The 26,314-nt window shown below is 44.5% G+C and overlaps 1 protein-coding gene across 6 annotated transcripts in view; it reads left to right on the top strand.

The window, feature by feature from the left end:
* The first annotated feature begins 2,521 nt into the window (after nt 1–2,521).
* Nucleotides 2,522–26,314, top strand: part of LOC143385570 (contactin-4) — a 271,910-nt gene continuing 248,117 nt past the window's right edge. For all 6 annotated transcript variants that reach the window (XM_076841028.1, XM_076841026.1, XM_076841027.1 and 3 more), the window contains exons 1-2: nt 2,522–2,575; nt 11,314–11,489. In XM_076841028.1, the coding sequence (XP_076697143.1) occupies nt 11,348–11,489 (142 nt within the window). In that variant the 5' untranslated portion in view covers nt 2,522–2,575; nt 11,314–11,347. The remainder of the gene's footprint in view (nt 2,576–11,313; nt 11,490–26,314) is intronic.

The raw sequence follows: 26,314 nt of genomic DNA, 5'->3' as shown, positions 1-26,314 counted from the left end.
ACATCCTCGAAAGCAAATGTCACGTTCAAGCACATTGCAAACGTAGGAGTGTTGCTTTCCCATTTGTAACTGGTGTATCATTATTTTAAAGATAAGCTAGAAAATCAGCCAGGCCTGGTGGCTCATGCCTGTAATCCCAGCAACTCAGGAGGCTGAGGTGGGAGGATCATAAGTTTGAGGCCAGCCTCAGCAACTTAGTGAGATCCTGTTTCAAAATTTAAAAAATGAAGTAAAAAGGCTAGGGATGTGGCTCAGTAGTTAAGCACCCCTAGAATCAAATCTCCAGTACTCACCCCCTCAAAAAATAAATAAAATAAAGCTAGGAAAATCGTGTCTTAAGGAGATGGGGAGATTTTCCAGAAATCCCAAACTTAGCAGTTAATCCAAGCCATCGATTCACTGTTGATGGTCTTTATGAATCCTCACACCCTTCATGATAATCAATATGCAAAGAGAGTATGGTCCGTCAGCTGTGCTGTCATAACCCACATCGCTTGACCTCTAAGCCCCTGGTTCCTCTCTCTCAGAACCTATCAGGTTGTGCCTGGCTCAGCTGATTGAAGGAATTAAAAAGTGGGGGGAAAGTGACTTTCCAATAGAACAAATCCTCACTGACTGTCTTCTATGTATAAACTGCTCAACTTGGTGCCAGAGGAGATTTAAAAAAAAAAAAAAAAATGGGTACAATAGGGTAAAGCTCTCAAGCATTTAAAATCCACAGAAGAGAAAAGAAAGGTTCAAAGACACTTGACAAAGAGGCATCCACGGGAAGATACAATTTGAAACTGTCACGGGCAGGAGTGGTCAGTTGTGTCCTGAGCAACGTGTACATGGAACCCTGGGGAAAGGTGTGCGTTATCGGCTGCTACTCAAAGGGTGGCTCGCGAATCATTCCTGCCTTTGAACTTTGCTGCTATTCCGTGACCAAATAAGTTTCGTGCATCTAGTTTCTCTTGAGAGAGAGCATTTAGACATGCACAGCAATTTCTCACTGATGCATCCTCTGAGGACATCCACAGTGGATTCCAATCGTCAGACCTGTCATAGGGCAGTTTGGGTGTTGGTGAGTCCCATGCCGTGCCAGCCACGGTGGTCCTTAATGGGTTGAGCAAACTAGGAGACCCACCCTTCACTCGGGATCATTTGAGGATCTGGACTGTACGATTCTCAAAGCTATTAAGGAATATGGGAAATGAGGCTCAGGACACCCAGATCTGGAAGCAACAATGTATCAGTGGTGTCACGGCACAGAGGGATCATTCCCCAAGTCTGAGCCCCGACCCAGGACAGCAGGGCTTTTACTTTATACATCAGCAAGTTTGGGGTCCATCAACGCAAGGGAGCTGGTGCAATTCTATGGAGGGAGCATTCTGCATTCCTTATATGGGTGTGAACTTGTCCACAGTCCGGGGACTCTGAGCTCATACAGCTTAGGGACCTGTACTGCACTAGGCATAAAGGGGGATTAGTCTGTCCACATTGCTTTGTTTCCTGCTTTTGCTACTGTATCTTCTTCAGGACCCTGTGAGCTGCTGCAAACCTCCATGGTCACCTGTCAGTAAGCAGAACTGCTGTGTATCAGTGTGCAAAACTACAGCCTGTCAGCTCAACTGCTCAGAGTTCCTAAAGTTGTCTTTTGCTGTACACACACACACACACATGCACGCGTACACACACGCACGCACGCACATGCACGCACACATGCCTATGTATCTGTGCATATCTATTTGCAATTTAGAGCCATTTCTCATAATCAACATATTTTAAAATTTGCCAGTTTTTTTTTTTTTCCAATCCCATTCTTTCATGACACAGCTGGAAAATGTCAACGCTGTGACAGTAGCCCGTCTTCCAAAATTGCCAGTATCAGAAAAGGGACCTTGGAGGCACAAAACAGGAACAGAGTCCCAAGGGGGGGCGACAGCCAGAGGGAAGAGTGAGCAGTAGGGGACCTGGGCGGGGGGTGGGGCAGGCGCTCTGGCTGGAAACTGTGAATTTAAAAAGTGATCAGCGGAGCCCAGCGGCCTGGGCGTGTAATCTCGGCGACTCCGGAGGCTGAAACCGGAGGTCTGTTGGTTTGAGGCCAAGCCTCTGCAATTCAGCGAGGCCTTTAGCAAATTAGTGAGATCCTATGTCAAAATTGAAAATCAAAAGGAGTGGGGATGGGGTTGGGACTCAGTGGTAGAGTGCCCCTGGGTTCAGTTCCCAGTACCCAAAAGAAAAAGGTGGGAAAATGAGTGATCAGTGGAATAGCAGCCTCCCTTCTGCTTTAACTCGATGCACCCTGGCTTAGTCTTTAAGGGAGACTTTTACCCAGGGGGGAGCCAGGTCTGCCACCCCCCACTATTATTGCTCTGCATATTTTATATTCGTGGTGGTGCTGTGGCCTGAGGCTGTGCCTGTTGGGAAGGGGTCGCTCAATTCACACATGTCCTCTGTTTGTTTCAGATGACTACGCGCTGCACGGCCCCGTGTTCCTTCAAGAGCCAAGCCCGGTCATGTTCCCTCTGGATTCTGAGGAGAAAAAAGTGAAGCTCACTTGTGAAGTGAAAGGGAATCCCAAACCTCACATCAGGTGTGTTGGCCTCAAACCGTGGGACTCCGTGCACAGAGCTCCTGGGGACCTTAGCAAAAGGCATCTATAGAACTCTTAGGAAGGCACAGCTGGGTAGCCAGAGGAGTTCATGAAAGGTTAAATGAGCCAGGCGCTGTGGCACATGCCTGTCATCATCCCAGCCTCTCAGGAGGCTGAGGCAGGAGGATCTCAAGTTCAAAGCCAGCCTCAGCAAAAGCAAGGTGCTAAGCAACTCAGTGAGACCCTGTCTCTAAGTAAAATACAAAATAGGGCTGGGGATGGGGCTCAGTGGATGAGTACCCCTGAGTTTAATCCCTTGTACAAAAAAAAAAAAAAATTAAGTGACCAATTTGGTATTTGGTAGTAGTAGGAATTCAATATTTTGATTAATCCTTTTTTGGGGAAACTTTAACAATTTCTAATATCATATTTTTAACTAAAAAAATATATATACCATTTTAAAATGTATCGGTAAGCTGAATCTAAACATAAATGGGTTTGGAAACCAGCAAAATGGTGTTTAGTGTCCTGGACAAACGACACAGGCAGAGAGTTGGATTTTGCAGCCTCTGTAGAGACAATCTCGCAGGAGAGCCTAACATGAAAACAATTCCCAGAATAAACCAGATCCCCCAGGGCGACAGCCTTAGAGCAGAAGTAAACTAGAAATTAGCCTCCCTTCCCAAGGGACAGGAAGGCACAGGTCATTGCCGACTGCACACCTGGAGTGCAAGTGGCCTTCGTGACAAATGAGATGTAGGGCAAACGAGAATTCGTGAGCAGCAAGACAGGTCTGAAGAAATCAGGCAAAGGTATCTAAAAGTGACAAACGGAAATTAAGTATCAGAGAGAGACAGACAGACAGACAAGCAGTCAGAGTCTCATCAGAGCGTCGGAGAGCTAATCAAGAAAGAATGAGGCAGAGACAACATTTAAAGAGAAGCCCCCGAATTCCCCAGCATTCGTGAAAACTCACGAGCCATGGATATCGGAAGCCCAGTGGATTTCAAGGATCAATGCAAGCAAAGCCTCCTCTAGAACAGCGAGACCAGGAAAGCCAAGTCAGAGAGATGGTGGCTCCAAGGAGCCCGAGATGTAACACAGGCCGTCTTCAAAGAGATGAGGCGTCAGCAACAACTGACTTTTCAGTAGCAACCCAAGAGAGAAGAAGAGAGGACCTTTCTCTATTTGGCTGTCAGACTTATATCGACAGCAAGCAAGGAGAACAAAGAATGGCTGTAATCAAGACGACAATTACAAATGCTAGGGACAATGCAGAGAAAAGGGACTTGGAACACACTGCTGGTGGGAATGGACAGCCATTGTGAATAATTGGATAGAAGTTCCTCAGTAAAACTAAAAAATAGACCTACCATATGATCCACTATCCAACAAAGTATCTAGCCAAAGAGATACATGGACCTCCCCACCCCCTTAACTGTTGTAATACTCAAAATAGCCAAGATGTGGAATCAACTGGGATGTCCATCAACAGAGAAAAAGACAAAGAAAGTATGATCTGTACGGAATGGAATATTACTTGGCCATAAAAAAAGAATGAAATTGACATTTGTAGCACCGGTGGATAGAACTGGAGGATGTTATGTTAAGGGAAATAAATCAGGCCCCAAAAGACAAATACTGCATGCATGCTCTTATGTGCATGTGGAGGCTAAAAAGTTGATCTCTTGGCCATAGAGAGTAGAAGAGGGTTAGCAGAGTTGGGAAGGGAAAAGGGGAGGAGATAAGGAGAGTTTGGATAACAAGTCCCAAAATACAGTTGGGTAGGAAGAATGAGTTCTAGCTCTCCAGCACCATAGGGGGGTTATAGTTTGCAATGATTTATTGTCTTTCTCAAAGAAGAGTGGAGTTGGAAGTTTCTCAACACCAAGTGTCGCCTACCCTTGATCATTGCACCTTGTATAGATACATCAAGTTGTCACACTGTGCTCCATAAACAGGCCTGACTTTTATGTGTCATTTGGAAGTTAATGAAAAAAAAAGAGAGAGAGAGAGAGAACAAAATGAAAATACCTTTAGGCAGACAGACACCGAAGCTTGATTCCAGTCTATTCGTACTAAAGGGAATTCTAAAAGATACACCTGACGCCAAGTAAGAAATGATCCCAAGGAAAAAAAGCCTGAGATCCAAGAACAAATGATAAGCAAGTCAAGGAGCAAGCGTTAGTCCTTCCACACATGGGTTGATTGCACTGAATAATAAGAATGCTAAAAAAATACTGCTGCCTGGTGAAGATAAGAAAGAGGAAAAGTTACAATTCAGGCCAATGATAGGGAAAAAAAATGAAAAGAGAGACCCTGGACAATGGATGGACCATATGGTTAAATAAATAAAATAAAAGCAAATGCTTATTTTTTACAGCAAACGCCAAAAACCCGTTCCAGATGGATAGAAGACCTCAATGGGTCATTTAGAACAAGTAGAAAAGAAAATAGGCATGCATATGTATGACTTCAGGGCGGGGGAAAGAGAAAGTATAAATCATCAAATATTTAACTTTTTTAATATTGGGAACTTCCATTCAACAGAATATACACGGAGATACGCAAAACTACCAGCTTCAGATTGGGGAAGAAATTTTTTTGATGTATTTGTCATCAGTGAAGGAGCGGGATCCAGAATATTTTAAAAATTCCTTTAAATCAAAATGTAAAAAAGACAAGTGGAAATATCAGTAAAACATTCGAGTGGGTCCTTCTAAGGAAACAGAGACCAGATATCCGGGAAACATGAAAAGGTCGATCGATCTCCTTAGGAAACGAATATGCAATTTAAAGTAAATTGACATACTCTTCCCCACATCACAGATTGACGGAAATTTAAAAGACTGGCCATGCGCTGGTGGGATGTGGAGCAAAGAGAACCCCTGAACCCACCTAGTGGGAGTGTGAATTGGAAAAGCTCTTGGTTTCTGGGGACGGTGTTAGCTCGTGACACCAGGGTCCCTCCTGCTCTCTGATGCAGGATGTGTAAGTTCATAACACGTCAGGAAATAACCAGCCTGGTGGGTTCACACAAGATCGCCTCATGCACGTGATCCATGGGTGGGTTGCAGGAAAATAATGTCGAGGAAGCAAAGCAAATCACAGCAGAATCACGAGGTATCAGTGCGTATTTACAAAGTTCAAGTGCAAGAAAGAAGGAGGGGTTGTTCAAGGTCCCCGGGAGGCAAAGCTATAATTACCTCCACCCTCTTAGGGTTTTTAGCAGGGCCTGAGAATTATATTGACAGAAGATATACCAACAGGGGGAGATTTTTTTTAAAAAGTATGCACATTTATTTCATACGAGTTTTCTGTGTCCAGGAAACTGTCACAGGTGAATGCAATCATTGGTGAACACCTATATACAGAGTAGTAGGCTCCCGTCAGCTCAGGAGGCTGAGGCAGGAGGATCGTGGGTTCTAAGCCAGCCTCAGCAATTTAGTGAGGCCCTAAGCAATTCAGTGAGACCTGTTTCTCAATAAAATAGAAAAAAATGGGGTCGGGGGGCTGGGGATGTAGCTCAGTGTTTAGGTGCCCCTGAGTTCAACCCCCTGTACCAAAAAGAAAAAGAGAGTAGTGGACTGGGAATGTAACTGACTTACGTGGGGAGTCCAGAGGAAAATATTTGAACAAGGTTTGTGCAGAACTTTCTGTGTCTCCACTTCCTGTCCCTGATGAGGATGGGACTTTGATTCTGGCTTAGGGACAGCATCTTTCATGTGGGAATTTCATCTCCAGCTTTTTAGAGATTGAGTGAAGGCCAGGGTGACCTTTGTGAACTTCCTGTTTTTCAGGTGCCTTTAATCCTACAGCAGCATATTTTGGGGTAGCATGTTCCAAAGTCCTTCAAAGATTACTTTCCATGTGCAATGGAATCCTTTTAATAAATTTTTGGAATGAAAAAGCCCAAATTAAAGATTTTTGTGATTAACCATCAAAGCAGAAGCGCTTCTAACCTACGTGCATACAGGAGACTTCAAGAGTAGTGATAATATTCCTGTTTTTAAATACACAGGTCTTCATTGTCTTGATTCTTTATAGTTTATGCATGTATTACAAATAAATCATAGTCTTTCCCTATCCAAATTTAATGGTAAAACATTTAGGCTAAGAATAAATAATATTATTTTGAAAGTCCAAAGAAATATATGTTATAGGAGACATTGGAACCATTAGGAAAGTTTTTTTTTTTTTTTTTTTTTAAGGGGTGGGGGTTGGAGCTGAGACAGGTAGTTTTCAAGTGGAAGGCAAAGATACTTCATAGACATTGAAAGACGGTGGTCTTAGCAGAGTTGGGTTATACATGGGATAAAGAGTAGTAGGCTCCCAGCAGCTCAGGAGACTGAGGCAGGAGGATCTTGGGGTTCTAAGTCAGCCTCAGCAACTTTAGTGAGGCCCTAAGCAACTCAGTACCCCAGGGATGGCCCGGGTACTGCCTGAATGTTGAAGTAGCTGGAGCCCTGTGATCCGTTAACGTGAGTTGAGCGCACCCAAGGTCAAGGGCATCCTGCAAGCAAGACAGCCTCATTGGCCATTGGTGGATGTCTTTGAAGGTTTCACAGAAAAGGGAGACATTTTTACACTTTTCTTCTGAAGGGCACACGGTCTTTTGCCCTACATGGATAAGAAAAGGAAATGCACTTCAGAAAGGAAGAGAGGAAAAAAATAATTAAAAAAAGAAAAACAACTCTAATTAGAATGGACCCTATAATTAGAGTGAACATATAATTTATCCTCCCAAATAGGACACTCTGGAGAGCCAAAGACCACTGTTAATAATCATTCTAGGACAGCAGCTGTGAACCCAGCTCTGTCCTGAGCAAACCAGATTGCACATCGTTATTCGGTCTCTAATAGAGTGGACTCAAGGCTCAACGATTTTTGAAATGCATTCTATGGTAAAAAAAGAAAGAAAGAAAGAAAGAAACTCAGGAGGGAAACGTTCCCAGATACACAAATGATGGGTTCCCAGAGCCCAGGTTCCGTGTAGAGCCAAATGGAGGTTCAGACGTTTTTTAGCTGTCAATGGGAAAACCAATTTTTTGCGGGTGGAATTTGGCAAAGTGGCTGCTCTGTTTTTCTCCAGACAGTGACCTTTCATTAACGTTGCTTTTGTAACACAGTGTTTCTAGAGAGAGGGGGGCTCGCCTGTTATTTAAAACAAGCCACCGAACAGAAACCTATTATGTTTGTTTTTGTTTTTTGTTTTTTGTTTTTTTTTTTTAAAGATTGCCTGGGAAAAAGCGGAGAAGCAGCCCTTTGAATCCATAGGCACTAGCAATTCCCGGTAGAGCGCGTGGCTTGCCTTTATATGACCTTCGGCAGATTCCCTGTGACATGATAGTAGATCCGTACCTGGGAGCTTAAAAAATAAAATAAAATAAAAATATAGACTGCCTCTGGTTGAAGGGAAGAGCAGGAGAAAGAATGAAGAGATGAGGTGCTTTCAAATACCTCGCTGGCTCAACTGGAGCAGTCGGGAGGTTGACCTTGACCCACAAGGACAGGGAGGAAGAATTCCAGGCTGAACTCTCCACAGGCATCTGCAGCCTCGGGGTACCCAAAGTGACCTCTTTGCTTTGCTCTTATTCCCTCCACGGAGCCTTTTCTTTTTATTGTTCCTGCCCCTCCGTTTTGAAAGCATTGACCCAGACCCAGGAAAACTTAAGAAGTTTTGACTTGTACCAACTGGCCTTGTAGGAAGGTCTCCCTAAGGACAGACGACATTCCTTTTCTGCTCAGCCTCCGTTTCCAGAGGGAGGCAAAGGTTCACGCTCCAGGTCGGAGTTATTTTGTGCTGTGAGGTTTGTCTTCGGCCGAGTTTGCAGAAAACAAATCCGAGTCGCAGAGCCCCCGCGCCCTCTCTGAGGGTCAAGTTCAAAGGGTTCATAAAAGGAGAGGGTTTTGCTACCGCCGCGAATCCCAGGGAGAGCTTCCCAGCCAAGTCTGCAAAACCGCCCCTCACGGTCGATGTTTGGTTGTGTTCCGCCTTAAACTCTCTGGAGACCTTGGAGCCGTGATTCCCCAAGTGATTCAGAAATCAGCTTAGGAGACACCAATTTGTCTTGGGCCCCTGGGGAAAAAATCTCTTCTTGGCTCCATATGAGCATTACTTCTGTATTATCCATTCTATATCACCCATGCATGAAAGATTCTGCAAATGTTGAGAGTTCATTGTGCATTATTATTATTTATTATTATTATTGTTTTGGAATCTTGCCCTGTGCAGGGAGATCCAGGATTCAGTGCAATCCACGTTCAATTGCAGGGAACCCCAACAAAACCGCCTTGCAGTAAAACCCTGGTAATAGAGACTCCACGGCATTTCTCAGAGAGCACTCTATTTTCTAAATAATCCTCTGCTGTTTGTATATGTAGAAGCGGGCTATAAAAGAGATGAACGGACTTTGTGCACGGTGTTTGGGGTTGAGATGCCCTCGTGGAGAACAACCTATGGAGGTGGTGCGAGTCCTACAGTCGCTTTTCTAAAAAGACCCGCGTGGTTCCACTCCCCAATTGCACACACATTTGGCTTGCAGCTCACATTGGATTGCAATTTCCTCTTTGAGTTTTAGATTTGTCATATTAAATTGCCCTACTATCACTGGAAGCGAGAGTTATGGCCCAGACATCATCAGCAGAGTGCAAACCGCGGGGCGGGCAGTGAGCTCCAGAGATTCATGTGTATCTAGTACTCCCCGGGATGCAACCCGGCTGTTCTCTTTATTGCTTATTACTTTCTTGTCTGTGTTGGAACACAGAGAAAATTACTGTCGAGCCTAAAAACACTGTCAGTTTCTGATCCCCACCTTCTGACCCACGAACACATGAAGCGCTCTGCCCTGTTTTGTGCTTCTAACCCAGAGTTCCTACCCCTCCTGTTTCTAGTTTTTTTTTTTTTTTTTTTTTTTTTTTACATTTCAAAGACACGGATATCAATAAAGAGATGCGGCTGTGCTGTAGTGTCCTACAAGGCTCCATAAATCATGTATGCGCCAAGCTCACGGGTCTAGCAAGCAGCGAAACAGTCAGTCGATTCAGTTCAACAAGTGTTGATTGAGCACGAACAGAATATCAAATTCTAGATGGCGAACGGGAGAAGACAAAAAAAATCATTCAGACAGACTATCTACAGGGAAGGCAGAATTCTTACAGAAAGGAGCCGGGAGATTTCTGGAGGACAGTGGATCAAGGTTTGATTCATTTTAAGGAGGACTCTCGAGGAGGACTTTATTGGAAATTAGAAGAGGTGTCTTTTACAATTGACTCTTTTTTTTTTTTTTTTTTTTGGTATTGAAGATTGAACTTGGGCGCATTTGGCCACTAAGCCACAACACCTCCCCGCAGCCCACTGAATTTTTAAGTTTGAAAGAGGGTTTTGCTAAGTGGCTTAGGGCCTTGCTAAGTGGTTGAGGCTGGCTTTGAAATTGCAGTCCTCCTGCCTCAGCCTCCCGAGCTGCTGGGATTATAGGCATGCACCACCACCACCGTGCAGGGTTCCCTGACATTGACCTTGAACTGGGTGAGAAATCTGAACAGAAAAAAAAATGAATTACGACTCAGCGTTTGTTTTGGTTGATATAAGATATCCCAGAACTGGAAACTAATTGAACTATAAATATTCCATTTCAATGCCTGTAGGTGATGTACCTTCAACTGTAGTACTCCAGAACGTTCTCAGAGGGCACACAATGAATATGCATTTGCACACATATTTCTTCACTATTGGAAGGCAATAGTGAAGTTGATTTGGATCAGATTTCTTTCTGCTGCAGTGTTTCCTTATTCTTTTATCTCTCCCTGGGTTTGCTCCACCTGTACAATTTTTCATTATCTGGTACTCTAGAATTTGTAGGGTTAAAAAAAATAAGATAGCTATTGAACCGCATTCCTTCAAAAGTCCGTCGGTATTCAAATGACTTCCTGGGAGGTGATTTGGCTAAGATCCGCTTTGTTTGGAAGGAGACTGGCTGACTCAACAAAATTGTGGGTCTTGTTCCTAAAGGTTCGCGCTTGAAATGCGCGAGCCCCCCCTAAAGCTCAGATATTGGGTTAACTGCTCTAGTCAGATTCTCAGGGTACTCAGGTAAATAAAGAGAAGCCCAGTGGAACACTGACTCAGTGACCTAATGGCCTGAAGTGCAGTCCACTGGGGTGATTGATTGAGGTGCCCATCACTAAGGAAATCTTCAAAGTGATCCACGGGCAGATTTGGTCGCCACAGCCGCTCTCGACCACTGGAGTTCTCTCTGCTTCGCCGTCAGCCACTTTGGTCGTATTAAGGACCCCGTCAAAGCACCTCTACTGCAATTCCCCCCCAGATACTCAGCAGTCTACCTCAAAATGGTGAATTCTGTCAACAATTGAAAGAATCCCTGCAAACCGCCCAGTGAATCTTCACCGAGAAGCCCTGTCTGAAAAAAATATATAAAATTCCCAAGGAGCTGTGGGAAAAAACTCTCTTGCAAACAGTGAAGTGTTCTGTTGGTAGCTTCCTTAGAGGTCCCCAAAAACAGGTTGGAAAATTTTGCCATCATCGCATGCACAAAAGGGCATGCTCTCTCTATGAAAAGTGCATAAGGCGTCACCGTTGCAGGTGGGACGTGTCTGATGTTTTTTTCTCATGCTTTCAAAGAGGTCACTATCTATAGTTGTTTTTTTTATATTTTAGGCAATTCAGAAATATCGACTCATCTTACCAGGCTTCATCTACGGGTCTTTTTATACTGTAGGTGGAAGTTAAACGGAACCGATGTCGACGTGGGTATGGATTTCCGCTACAGTGTGGTTGAAGGCAGTTTGCTGATCAATAACCCCAATAAAACCCAGGATGCCGGAACATACCAGTGTGTAGCAACAAACTCGTTTGGAACAATTGTCAGCAGAGAAGCTGAGCTCCGATTTGCTTGTAAGTAGCCATTAGATCAGGCCGCAAACGTTTTCTTCTGTTGTCCCCGTGAGCTTTCCAAACCGTCTCCTTTTTAAAAAAACAGAACAGATTTTAATTTGTTATATGATCTTTACCTCTTTGCATATTTTCAGAAAAGGCTCATTGGTAGGATAGACTGTAAATAGGAGTGGGAAGACGTATCTTTGTGCTCTCAGAAGGATTGAGAGAGTTTGATCATAGGGATTATATGATGATTTGGGTTTTTGTTTCATTTTGGTTTTTTGATACTGGGGATTGAATTCAGGGGCACTTGACCAGTGAGCCACCTCCCCAGCCTTATTTTATATTTTATTTAGAGACGGGGTCTCACTGAGTTGCTTAGGGTCTCACTTTTGCTGAGGCTGGCTTTGAACTCGGGATCTTCCTGCCTCAGCCTCCCGAGCTGCTGGGATTACAGTGTGCACCACTGTGTCCTGCTGATTTGGTTATCTGATGCTTGGTACACACAAATTCACGCACACTGAAATTTACCCATGTATAAATGCATGTACCACAAGTTACACAGACATATATTTTAAATAGAGTGTACATAAGAAAGCAAATAAAAAATGCCAATGTAGTAGTTGATCAGAGAAATACTTTATCCATAAAGCACACAGTAGGGAGCAAAGCCTCACCAGTTAATCCTATAATTCTATAATTTTTTAAAAAAAAAAATTTCATGGAGTAGAAAAACATTGAAAAGCAGTTTCAATAATAACCAAAAGGAGAGTTTTATTATTTCTCGCCTTTTACATTTCTGATTTAGAGCCTTTAAAAAAAAATGGAGCATTCCTATAATCCCAGCATCTCTGGAGACTGAGGCAGGGGGATCATAGAGTCAACCATCAGCCTCGGCAACTTACTGAGAACCTGTCTCAAAATTAAAATTAAAAAAGGGCTGGGGATGTAGCTCAGCGGTAAAGCGCCCCTGGGTTCAATCCCCAGGACCAGAAAATTTTTGAAAATCACCATCTCTTAAGACTACTTTTTAATAAAACTCCACAAGCATGCGAAAGAAGGTGTACTGTGGGAATGACAGCTTGTAAGTAAGATCCCAGGCAAGAGCAGAGAGGACGCACTGGAGCGTGCGGGTCTTCCAGGAGTGGAGTGGAGCGGCAGGTTCCAGGGTCTTATGTGTTTGCATATGATCATACATTTCCTGGTGGGAAATCCCAACTCTGTACCGCGGCGCCTTCCTGTCAAAGGTTTCGTCATTACCAAGCCTGTTGACACTAACGCAGTCGAATATTCTCATTAACAAAATCCTCTCCGGGACCTCGATAGCAAATATGCCTCTTATCCAGTGCTTCATCTGTTATTGCGTGTTTGGTGAAATTTTTTTATTGCTCTAGAAATGAATTTTTTCTGAGAATCATGTAGATGTGGGGATTCAGGATGATGTTGGTGGTGCATGTCTCCCGGGGAAGGTCTCCTCAACATTCTTAGGTGCACAGAATGACGGGAAGATCATACGTCTGATGAAGTGCTGTGGGGTTCCGAGGGCTTCTTAACTCCTCTTGGCTTCATACAAGCCTGAAATCTGTATATTTAATTTTTCGGTGATGACACGTGAATCTCGCCAGCTTCGTCTGAGGATCGTGGCTGCTCAGAGTAGGGAGGAATCCAAGGACTCCATGAATCTTATCATTGCTTGATTTCTAGATTCTGTAAGATGAGAAATTTTCAACAAATAGTAACGACAACAACAACAAAAACATAGAGATGTCAACTTTTCATTTTTCTAAAGTACATTTAAAAAAAAAATACCAATCCTTACGATGGCCCTCTGGCAAATGTTCAGGCATTTTTACTATTAAAAAAAAAAAGCAGAAAAAATGGAATCTTGTATTCAAGAACGGTCGTTTAAATAGAATAATGAAGCCCAAGGAAATGTCCCCCTGTCCGTTCCGTGAGGAGTTGGCCTGAGGACCTGTGTCTGACAACCACCTTGCTCCTCCCATATCATTAGTCTTATGGTTTAGCTATGAGACGTCCCCAAAAGCTCATGTGTGAGACAAGGCAAAGGGTTTAGAGGAGCGTCTTAGTTGGTGCACTAACCCACTTGGGTGGATTAACTGGGTGGTGGACGTCGGCAGGTAGGGTGTGGACAGAGGAGATGGGTCCCTGGGGACATTCGTCTGCAGTGAGCAGAGATTTGTCCCTGGTGAGCAGAGCGCTCTCTGCTTCCTGTTCACCACCTCCTGAGCTTCTTTCCTCCTCCAACTTTCCGCCATGATGTGCCGCCTGATCTTGGTCTGAGAGCCATAGAGCTGACCATCTAGGGACTGAGACCTCTGAAACTGTGAGCCCCCACATAAACGTTTCCTTCTCTAAAATTGTTCTCGTCAGGTCTTTGGATCACGGTTGTGAAAAAGCTGACTAGACCATTCAGTGATCCATCCACACTCGCCCAAAGCCTTGGCGGATAATGGTTTGTTTTATTATCCTGGTAAGGGAGAGTTCACCTGATCCTCCCAAAGCCTCCTGACTTGCGGAGTAGATGGCTTCCTTGTTCAAAAACAGAAAAACTCATTTCTTCCTTCAAATTCTGTTGTGGTTTAGATACAAGGTGTTCCCCCTGAAAGCTCAATCTAAAATTCTATCACTTCTAATCCTTACTGTATGATACAAGTTAAGCTTCAAGTATATGAAAATATATCTTATGCCAGAATTCTTTGTACTACTTTCAGCAATATCCGCTCCTACTTGGTCTTGCTACATTTTCAAACCCTTCTTTAAAAAACTCCACTCATCAGGGCTACGGCTATAGTTCCGAGGCAGAGTGCTTGCCTCGAAATGTGTGAGGCACTGGGTTTGATTCTTAGCACCCCATAAAAATAAATAAAGACATTCTGTCCATCTAGGACTATCAAAAAACAAAAACCAAAAATAAAAATACTCACCCTAGAGCAGCCAGTGTCATCTTTTAAAAATGTAAATTAGATCATTCTGTTTTCCTGCTTTATATCATCTTCACAACTCGCAATGATGCTTACTTGTCTGCTGAATCATGGCCTCATAGAAATAATTACAATGCCATGCATGTCCCTTGACCTTTGCATAGGACACTGAGACATGACGTATCCCATGATAAGAACTTCATTTTCAACAAATACAGCTGGCAATAATGTTCATTTTTGTGAAAGCTCCAATCTCCCATTATAACCTTATTTTGAACATGCAGTCATGGTCAATCAGTTGATTTTTCTCAAGTTTCTATTAATCCAGAACTAGCCAACATGTTTTGTTTTTTATCAACATAACATTAGAGAATTGTATTTACCCTTTTAAATAACGCTTTCTGAGCAGACCCTCTGTTACATTACATTTGAAATTGTTTTAAATTATTTTGGTTTTTTAACATTTTTAATGTGACATACTGATTGTCTTATGGGTTTAGTGTCCGCCAGCCAAAAATTTGATAAACGTGTAACTAGTCTGATAACCAAGGCAGCAAGCTACCAGAGAACTTCTACTAAGGTGAAATCGAACCTTCCAATCAATATTGTTGGCACGGTCTTGTCCAGCTACAAATCTAGCCAGATACTCTACAATTAAATCCCAATTTTTTTCCTACTTATCCTTAAAGAAATGCTCAAATCAAGACTACGGTTTTCTGCCACACCCACTCTTCCCTGTTCCTGCGACGTCTTCAAACCTTTGTGTAACCACGCATCATAGAACAGCCAGAGTCACCTTAAAAAAACAAGGAATGTAAATTAGAGCATTCTGTTTTCCTGATTCATGCCTTTGACCTGTACTTGGAATAAATCTCAAATTCACTATCCGTGTCTCCTGTTAAAGATCATTTTTAGTTATCTATAGCATGAGGATGCCTTTTTACACAGGAGCATGGAATCTAATTGGTTCTCATCATTCCCCGCAGGTCCCCCTCCCCCATTGTCCTCCCCCTTCTCCCCTCCCTCTCCTCTACTGATCTTTCTGTAATTTATTTAGAGTTATTTTTTTAATTAACTGCCTTGTGGACATTCTTGTTGTTGGGATTCACTGTTCTATGTTTATGTATGTTCATATAAAAGTCAGGTCAGATTCATTCCACTCTTCTTCCTTTTCCCAACCTTTTCTTTCTCCTCTCCATCTCTTCTTGTTTTTTTAAGTTTAAAAGCTTTTATTTTTTTTATTTTTTTTGTAAACATGCATTCTATTATGAGCACGAGTCTTCTTTTTCATGAAAAGGAAAGAAATTCTTTTTCTTCTTCTTCTTTTTTTTTTTTACATCTTCATACATGTATTTTGTACAAGGATGAGGGTTTCCTTCCACCATCCATGCTATTCCCCTTCTCCCTCCCTTTCCCTCCCACCCCTCTTCCCTATTTAGTGTTAGTCTTCTTCCCATGTTCTTCCTCCCTACCCCATTTTGAGTCACCCCCCTTATATCAGAGAAGACATTTGGCATTTGTTTTTTTGGGATTGGCTAACATAGCATAATCTGCTCTGATGCCATCCATTTCCCTGCAAATGCCAGGATCTTACATTACTCTTAGCTGAGTAATGTTCCGTTGTGTATACATGCTATTTTTTTTTTATCCATTCATTCATCCACTGAAGGGCATCTAGGTTGGCTCCACAGTTTAGCTATTGAGAATCGTGCTGCTGTAAACATTGATGTGACTGTGTCCCTGTAGTGTGCTGCTTTTAAGTCCTTTGGGGATATGGTTTAACCCTAAATGTAATTGGTTCCTTTCTCTTAAAATTCTCTCCTGGTTCTGTATTTTGGGCATTTTCATTATAACGTGTCTTGGTGTGGATCTCTTGTGGTTTTGTACATTCGGCAAATGTAGGCTCCTAGGATTTGGATTTCCATTTCATTCTTTAAGTCTGGGAAGTTTTCTAAAATTATTTCATTGAACATATTGCTCACTCCTTTGGTTTGGACCTCTATACCCTCCTGGATCCCAATAACCCTTAAATTTGGTCCCTTTATGCTATCTCAAATTTCTGCTCGTGGTTTCTTATCAGTCTCTCTGATATGTCTACACTCTTTTCGAGATGATATACTTTGTCTTTGTTGTCTGATGTTCTATCATCTAAGTGGTCTACTCTGCTGGTGATATTCTCATTTGAGTTTTTAATCTAGTTTATTATTTCCTTCATTTCCAGGATTTCTGTTTGTTTGTTTGTTTGCTTTTTTTTTTTTTTTGTATAACCTCTATCTCCCTGTAGAGTTGCTCTTTTCTTCTTGGATTTGTTCATGTAATTCATTGTTTATAAAGTGATCTTTCACTGTCTGCATTTGCTGTCTAAGGTCTTCCTTGAGTCTCAGATCAGCTGATTCTGATGAAATCTTTATCTGAAATCTTTACCTGACATTCTTTCTGCTGTAGCTGTGACCTCCTCTAATGTTGACTTGTCCTGCATTGTTTGGGGTCCTTTCTTTCCTTGATTTCCGTGTTGCTCACGTTTCTCTCCAGCTCTGCGTGACTCTTGTGTCATGGTTTCCCCCTGTAGGTCTGTATTGCTCTTGTAGAGTTCCGAGGTCTCTCCTTTGTGATGGGAGATGAACAGTCCCCGATATCAGCTATACGTCATCGATGGGCTAGCTTTTGTTATTAATATATTTATAGTTCTCTGTGTCTAGAGATGTTGGATTCAATTATAATTTAAAATAGATTCATGAGCTTCATCAAAGGCGCACAGATTCTGGTGGTGTATAGAGAACTGAGGGGGGGGAGTAGGACTTTATGTTGGGGGGGAAGAGGTGAGGGTATGGAGCTAAGGTATCTTAGCTACTTTGGAGGAGAGCTCTCATGAAGGCGGTTATTTACAGGAGAACAGACGGGAGATATTTTAGGGTAGTAAGTACATGGGAGGACAATAAGAAGCACAGAAACAAACACCTGTTTGCATTGAGTAAATTACACCTAGTAGAAGTAGTGACACTTGGGAGGTTGAGAGAGGAAGAGAAGGAGGAAGAAAAGTAAAAAGAAAAGCAGAAGAAAAATAAAGAGGGGGAAGAGATAGAGAGAAAGGAGTGAAAAAAAGAAGAAAAAGATAAAATGAAAAAAAAAAGAAAAGCAGGAAAAAGAAATAAAAATGCCCTCTTAGAGTCCAGTTTTCTTCTCCCCCAGCAGGTGGCGCTGTGCACTCCAGGCTGAGTCTCTGCCCTCGGGGTGGGGGAAGCAATCCGTGTGGGGCGCCTCTCCAATCCCAGTCTCTTTGGGTTGCTTCCGGTCTCTATCCCCGTCACCTCTCCTGCCCAGGAGGCCCCAATTGCTGGGACGCTTCTCCGCAGCCTGGGGTTCACTCTGGGCCTGGGGTGCCCTGGCCGCTCTGCACTCCTGGTCAACTGAGCACGCCCTCTGTGTTGGGTGGTCACCCGCCATCACGGCTGTGGAGAGGGGGCCTTGGAAACCTGTTCTGTCATATTCCCTCTGATATTCACGCCCACCGAGAGCTGGTGAGGAAGGTTCTGGGTTACCACAGCTGGGGAGAGGGGGGACTGGGACTCACACACCTGTTCCCACGCCCATCGCGCTGTCTGCTGCACCCGCCCAAAGCTGATGAGGTAAGACTTCCAAGATGGCGACCGTCCATTTCCGGGCGGGGTATCCGGTGAGGTGGAGGGGGCTGGGATGTTCCTATGCTGTGTCCAGAATTCGGTCCTGGTCTGGTGCCCTGCAGTGACACGGGTCACAGTCTGACCCGCTCTAGTCGTGAAGGATCGGTAACCCTGTGTCTCCGCATTGCCATCTTAGAAGTTCTACTCCACCATCTTGGAAGCTCTACTCCGCCATCTTGGAAGCTCTACTCCGCCATCTTGGAAGCTCTACTCCGCCATCTTGGAAGTCCTACTCCGCCATTTTGGAAGTCCTACTCCGCCATCTTGGAAGTTCTACTCCGCCATCTTGGAAGTTCTACTCCGCCATCTTGGAAGCTCTACTCCGCCATCTTGGAAGTTCTACTCGGCCATCTTGGAAGTCCTACTCCGCCATCTTGGAAGCTCTACTCCGCCATCTTGGAAGCTCTACTCCGCCATCTTGGAAGTCCTACTCCGCCATCTTGGAAGTCCTACTCCGCCATCTTGGAGTCCCACTCAATCTCCTCTACCCCACTGACCTTTCCTCTATTTTCATGAAATTCCTTCTCCCAATTTTCTCCCTTTTTCTCTCTTATTCTTTCTTTTTAAAAAAAACTCTTCCCCCACCCTCCCATTTTTTATCAGAGGAAACATTCGACCTTTGACTTTTGGGGATTGGCTTATTTCACTCAGCATGAGAGTCTCCAGATCCATCCATGGGCCAGCAAACGCCATAGAGGCATTCTTCTTTACAGCTGAGTAATATTCCATTCTGTGTGTACACCACCTTCTCTTTACCCCTTCCTCTGTTGAAGGGCACCTCGGTTGGTTTCATAGCTTAGCTCTCTCGTGAGTTGTGCTGCTGCAAACATGGATGTGGCTGTGTTGGGTGTCACTGTGGTATGCTGATTGGACATCTGTGCAGAAGGATGGACAAGACTTGACCCTGTGTCATCCATCCTTCTGTGTCCATAATCCATGGCAGGTTACGTGTGTGAATAAAGGGATTCCATGACTAATTGCCTGTGTGGTAACACAACAGCAGATACACGGGAGGTCAATTCGGGCATGACGTAGTTGTTTTATCAACACACACCCTTTATATCCCAGCCACTGATTGTCATTCAGTAGCCAGTTGATCATACTTTTCTTCCGTGAATAAATGGGCCCAGCAAGACAGTGACATCTCTTAAAAGCCACTACTGTCCTTCCTCCCAATCATTTTCACTGTCATTGAGAAAAAAAGAAAAAGTTGGCCAGGTTGCTGAGGCTGACTTCTAACCCGTGATCCTCCTGCCTCAGCCCCCGCAGCCGCTGGGATTGCAGGTGGGCGCCACCACGCCTGGCTAAAACGTCGCCTTCCACCTCACTTTCTGAACTGTCCTCTGCAAGTGAGAGCATTCTTCGTGATCACGTGGTTTCATGGCTTCAAGAGACTTGAGAGGTGTCCTGGCCCCTATCTTTTTAAAGGTGAACTTGAAGGTCGGAGTCGCTGAATCACTCATTCTTCTTATGCAGCTAATAAGTCACAGAGCCCAGGAAATCCAGCCTTCCTCTCTTCCTTCCCCGCACCCTGGCTCTGTTTCTGTTCTAGATCCTCCTTAATTCCTAACCCCACCCCCCCAAAAAAAATCCCTTCACCTCTATACCATGTCACCCTGCTCAGATCTCCGTTCACACTTTATATAATGTTATTCACAGGTCAGCCTTATAAGGTAGACGTGATGATTTCTATTTTATGGATTATTTGAAAGTGTTTTTGATGATGGTGCTTTTTTTTTTTTTTTTTGGTAGGACTTGGTCATCTCTTTGCATTTAGCCTTTTTGAGTCGAATTGATTGACACAAGCAGAATTTCTGGTTCCCTGCCGATGGGCCTCCTCCGAGAAGCTGCACCTCTCTGTTTTTTTTCTTTTCCATTTGTTATCTTTAGAATAGAGGCACTTCCTTGATTAATGGGCACGGCATAATCCAGGTCCCTGTTGATGGGGTCTGGACATTTCCGGGAGCATGTATTCTGGTAATGGAACTTGGGGGGGCACGTTTTGTTTCTCTGTCCCCCTGCGGTACTAAGCCACCCGACGTCCCTTCCCTCTGTGCCCCTCTTGGGGTGCTACAGACCTCCTCCCCCTCGTCCATCGAGGGCCCCAGGATTGGACTGCCTCGTTTGTCCAGGGCCTGGCCCTCAGGAAGCGCACGATAAACGCTGTGGCCTGAAGGACTCCTTAAGAATCCCAAGGCCCGTCAACATCGCGTTGAGCAGCTGAGCTCGGGGCTTTGCATCTCCAGGTGGAGTCCCACCGGAGACGGTTGACGCCCTCATGGGCATGGGAGGACTTCACCGGTGGCAAAATTCGCTCCTGTGCAGGACGCACCCGACACCCCATGACAGTTGGGGCTTGTCCAGAAAGTCAGCCCCGGGCTGTGCCCAGCCAGTGGGGAGGAAGAGCCCTCCTCTCCATCTGTGCACACCTCCCCAACCCTGGCCCTGTCCGTGTGCCCTGCTACCCAGCGGGCAAAGCTGTTTGAGTGCCCTTTTAATTCTCCCTTTGAAAACAGAATCAGAAGATATGGCAGAGAGTGGAGGGGATTTCAGTTCATGATTTCCACTGTGTGAGGACAGGGATGTTCCCCGAGGGTGGATCTGTGCCGAGGGACATGCTCCGACCCCATCACCCTGAATGCTTCTCTAGCCCGGCATCCCCATCTCTATCTGCTTGTGAATCTTTTTTTGGGGGGTGAGCGTACCAGGGATTGAACTCAGGGGTACTCAACCACTGAGCCATATCCCATCCCTGCTTTGTACTTTATGGGGAGACAGGGTCTCACTGAGTGGCTTAGGGCCTCGCCATTGCTGAGGCTGGCTTTGAACTTGCGATCCCCCTGCCTCGGCCTCCAGACTCGCCGGGTGGTCCTCTTTGAAATGAGAGTGATAACCATCATCCTTGAAGAGCTCAGGTGTAGCTGGTGATAGCGCAAGCTCTGGAGGCAGATGCCTTGGAGTCCTCTGGGTTCAATCCCTGGTACCAAAAATCATTTAAAAAATCGTTACTATTATCATGATTCTGATGGCTCTGCACCGGTTATTACACTGACCGTTCTGACAGCATGACCCAGGGGAGTCTAGGTGTCATGTTTCACAGGCGAAGAACTGAGGATCAGCGAAATGAAGTCACTTTCCCAAGGACACAGGGTGGGAGAGAGATCAGCACAGGGCCCCAACCGCCCCCTCCAAAGCAGATGACCATTATGGCGTTTCTTCCCCGTACCGTCACCCTCTCCCAATTAAAACCATCTTCCTGATGGCATTTATACTCAAACCGTAGATCTGGTTGATGGATAAGAACGTTTCCTTCGTAGAAACAAACTTGATATTTTTAACGTGTTTATAACCTTCAATATTATTACATCCACCGTATTTTTCTAATTTTTATTTATTTATATTTTTTTAGTGGTGAGTATCCTCGATCCCATCCTTGATTAACATCGAATGGCATCGTGCTGTCTACTAGGACGGTGCATATGTTTGTGGCTCTTAATTTTCATCTAATTGGTTTCAGGTTCCATAATGAGAACGATTAATGTAATATCTCTGCTCCGAAAGTCAAGATGCAAATGTCCAATGTATTCCAGGTGGGCCGTGAAACGTTCCGAATATGGATATTTTTATGGTAAATAACCGTGGGTTTGGTAACCGAGCAGTCAGTGGCGGATTATTATAAGCTTCTTATCCCCCTATCATTCCGTCCCCCGCATGCGGGAAAGATGCGCTTTAAATGTAGATGACTGTGAAGAGCTTCCAGGAGAATCATCCAGGAACTCCGGATCTTAGCTCGTCAAACCCATTGCTTCCTAAACGGTGTTTGGGGGCCTTTGTCCAGGAAGCTCAGCTGTTTGGCGACAGTGTAGATCTGTAACCCCGGAAGATGGGAGCTACTCATCATCTCAGGCTGTGCATGGCTGTAATTCATCCATAGAGTCTCCAGATTGCTGCTGATGGAGCTGGCTCACTGGGCAAACTCTGGTTGGGTGCCTGCTGTCTTGACTATGGGGGAAGTGGTATGGTCCCGGAGGGGCCAAGGGTGACACCTGGGCTTGGACACCTCACTCCAGGTGCGAGAGGAAGCTAGACTCATTGACCTCTCATACCTGCCCATCGCCCTCTGGAGCTTGTGTCAATGGGAAGAGAATAAAAGGGAGAAATTTTTTAAAAAAAGAAGAAGAGAAATAGAGATAACAAGGGAAGGGGATCCTTAGGGCCAAAGGCCACTCCACTTCGTCTTCCTGTGACCCAAATAATGTCTCTCCATACAACAAACCATTCTGAGTTTAACTTGAGTTAGCTTTACCAGCCAAGTTGTGGGGTTTTTTTTGTTTTTGGTACCAGGGATTGAGCTCAGGGGCACTTGACCACCGAGCCCCATCCCCAGCCCTATTTTGCATTTTATTGAGAGACAGGGTCTCACGGAGTTGCTTAGGGCCTCGCTTTTGCTGAGGCTGGCTTGGAACTCGCCATCCTCCTGCCTCAGCCTCCCGAGCCGCTGGGATGACAGGCATGTGCCACTGCACCAGGCAAAGAAGAGCTAATTCTAGATGGTGACTTCAGTGAGCTCTGAGTTCTCCTGCGTGAAGACTCACGGGTAATTGTGAAGGTTGTGCTGGGGAAAGAGTTCCATTGAGAAGAAGTCTGTCCAGTATTGACAAGGGGTGTTGGCAACCTGGTTCAGGAGGTCTGATCATTGCTTCTGTTTACTGTACATGTCAGATGTGCTTTGTTGTTAATACTGAATAACAAACGTACCCTTCATAGCCAAAGAGTGAAACGTGTATCAGTGAGAACAATAGCTGGGAGTTTGATTGATAGCCAAACCCATGACTGGCTTAACTGATTTTTTTTTTTTAATTAGGAAACTTGCTTAAATAGGCAAACTTTTGTTTCTAAGTAATAAAATGTTGACTGATGACTGTTTGGAGAAATAATTGGGGAATATTTAGATCAATTAAAACTCATCAACTTGGAGAACATTTGGATGTCAAACTGGAAACATGTATCAATGCAAGTCTTTGTTAGTAAAAGAATAATTTTTTTTTCTCATTTGACTCATGAGAAAAATTCAGAATTTTCTGTTACTGAAATAAGACTTTTTTTTTTTTTCTTTTGGTACTGGGGATTGAACTCAGGGGCACTCGACCACTGAGCCACATTCCCAGCTCTATTTTGTATTTTATTGAGAGATAGGATCTCCCTGAGTTGCTTAGGGCCTCACTTTTGCTGAGGCTGACTTTGAACTCTCATCCTCCTGCCTCAGCCTCCCGAGCCGCTGGGATTACAGGTGTGTGCTTTCTGAGTGGGTGACAGACTGTCAGCCTCATTCCAATCATATCAATGTGCATTCTTAAAGAGTTTCCAGTTGAGAGGTTACCTACCATCCTACAGAGCAGGCATGTATTCACCTATGGTCCATCTAAAATAGAATTGGCCATCAGATAAGTGGTCACACTGTAGACACGATGCTTATTGTCCCTCCAATGACGTCGAAACCCTAGCTCCCAATACGGTAACATCATGAGGTGGGACCTTTGGTGATGATTAATTAGTTCATTACAGTAGAGCCCTCAAAAATGGGATTATTTCCCTAACAAAAGAGACTCCTGAGAGTTCCTTGCTTCTTCTGCCACGTGAAAAGATGGTGGTCCACAAACCAGGAAGCAGACCCTCACCAGACACCAAACCTGTGCACACTTTGCTTTTGAACTTCTCAGCCAACAAAACGGCGAGCAGTACATTTCTGTGGTGTCCACACCACCCAGTCTGTGGTATGGTGTTACAGCATCCGTGAAAAAAAGAGCGCAAGCACCAGGAGGTACATCTATCAGGAGATTGTGACCTCATGTTGGACAAAGGTCTTTCCAAACGTAATCAAAAATCTTGAGCTGTTCTGCCCAGGATTACCTAGGTGGGTCCTAAACCCAGTGGCAGGTGTCCACATTGACTGAGAAGATGCACAAAGGGTAAGAGAGGAACCAACCACAGGGAGGCCAGTGATTTCTGGAAACTTCTGGAAGCCTCTGGAAGCTTCCGGAAGCTTCCAGAAGTTTCCAGAATTCAGGAATTCCCCGCTGGAGCCTTTGGAGTGAGCACAGCCCTGAAGACTTTGAGTTCATACTTGCAGGCCCCAGAACCCTGAGAGAACACATCTCTGTTTCAAGTCACTGAATTTATGATGATTTGTTTGTAATACCCCCCCCCGAAAACAATAAAGACCACCCACCCTATGCACTCTGCTTTTCCCTTTCTTTCCTGACCACTTGGATCAAGAAAACAAACACACACACACACACACACACACACACACACACACACCTAGGGAACGAGACTGAAGTGAGAAGCTTTTGCCACTTAACCAGCCCCTGTAAAATGCAGAACCGTCTGGACAAGTTTTGTGTCACACTCTGCATTTCTCCCCGAGAGGACAATAGGGGTTTGAACTTTATAGAGAGTGTGATTGGACCGGATCATGTAAATGGCAGCTGCAGAAATTCAAAGAGTAACCTTTCTCTTTCCCTGGCTCGGTGCAGCCTCGGGTTGGGGCAGCCCTCTGCGGGCCCCTCAAATAGACGGCGCTGGCCCTTTCTCCATAGGGCAATGATTTAAGTGACTCAGAGCACTTTGTGGGTCCCTAGTCTCTCTCCCTGGACTTCTTTTTTTTTTTTTATTGAAGGTCACTTTCCCTGAATTCGACCCCTTTGTCTGGAACTCCAAAGCCCCAGAAACCGGCTATTATCGCATTTCAGTGTCTGACCTACCTGCGGCGGTAACAGTTCACTGCGGGCTCCCAAGCATTGTTATGTCAGCCACGTCATGACACTTCTAGCCCCCGCAGTCCCCTGCGCTGGCCAGGGTTGGCTCCTCTTGTCTTCCCAATGAATGCCTTTCCCTGAGTAGATAGATGCTCCTGGGCACGGACGGCCCTCCTCCCGGCTGATGAGAATTTTACCTGCCACACCAACGACTCTTTATGTCTCAGCTACGCTCTTCGAGCCTCTTAGAGAACAGAGCGTGCTTTGGGGTTCCAAGGCTAAGTCTCCAATTCAAAGGCATCACGAAAAGAGGTGCAGGTGTTTTCCAAGAACTGAATCGTTGGGTTAGACATTGCACCGGAGATTAAATTCTGTTCCAGCCGCTAAACCCTCACTGGGCACGACCGGTCAGCAATTTATTCCTGAAATATGTATTTAGGATAAACACTAATGAGGATCAGAGCACTCATTGGCTCCCAAACACTTGAATTGTTGCATATCATTAGCATTTTAGATTCATTCTTTTTTTTTCTATAGCACCTGCTCTCCCTGCCGCACCCCAGAAATTAAACACGGTCCTGTGCAAGAAGCAGTCTGTTCCCTGAGTCTCATAAAACTGAGATCACATGGATGTTCTCAGTTTTTAATCCAGGGACTGCTTTCTCTTCACAAGCTATCCCCAGAAGGGTAGGGATGGGTGAATAGGGCTCAGTCAATATTTGCGGAATAAATAAAGCTCAAGGAACCAATGGATGAGCTTATTGAAATAATAGCAGAGCAACAGAAATGCTTTGGACTTTAACAGCCTATTCTGTCACATTTAGTCTTAAATATTTTATTTTTTTGGACTGAGACATCACTTCTTTCATGGTTCAAAAATTGGGATGCAGGGCTGGGGTTGTGGTTCAGTGGTTAAAGCATTTCCCCAGCTCATGTGAAACACTGGGTTTGATCCTCAGCACCACATAAAAATAAGTAAATAAAGGTATTGCTGGTTGCGGTGGCGCATGCCTGTAATCCCAGCAGCTCGGGAGGCTGAGGCAGGAGGATCGAGAGTTGAAAGCCAGCCTCAGCAATTTAGTGAGGCCCTAAGAAACTTAGCAAGATGCTGTATCTAAATAAAATACAAATAAAAGGCTGGGGATGTGGCTCAGTGACTGAGTACTTCTGAGTTCAATCCCTGTCACCCCCAAAAATAAAATGAAGGTATTATGTCCATCTACAACTAAAAAAAATATTAAAAAAAAAAATCAGGATATGCCGTCCAGTGAAAATATCCATTCAAGAGAGGATTTCTCTCTCCCTGAAAAATCACAAAAACAGTTTGTTTCTGACTTTTAGCACCATGCTTTTTTTATAGATATGTAATAGCTTTATTAGTGTCTTGTGCTATGTAATCCACTAATTTGGGGTCTAAAATTCATTGATTTTTAGTTTGCCTCACCATATAACCACCCCCACTA

Source organism: Callospermophilus lateralis, chromosome 20 (assembly GCF_048772815.1).
Source record: "Callospermophilus lateralis isolate mCalLat2 chromosome 20, mCalLat2.hap1, whole genome shotgun sequence".
Taxonomy (NCBI): domain Eukaryota; kingdom Metazoa; phylum Chordata; class Mammalia; order Rodentia; family Sciuridae; genus Callospermophilus; species Callospermophilus lateralis.
Note: the sequence above shows the minus strand (reverse complement) of the source record. Positions and strands in the feature narration are given on the sequence as shown.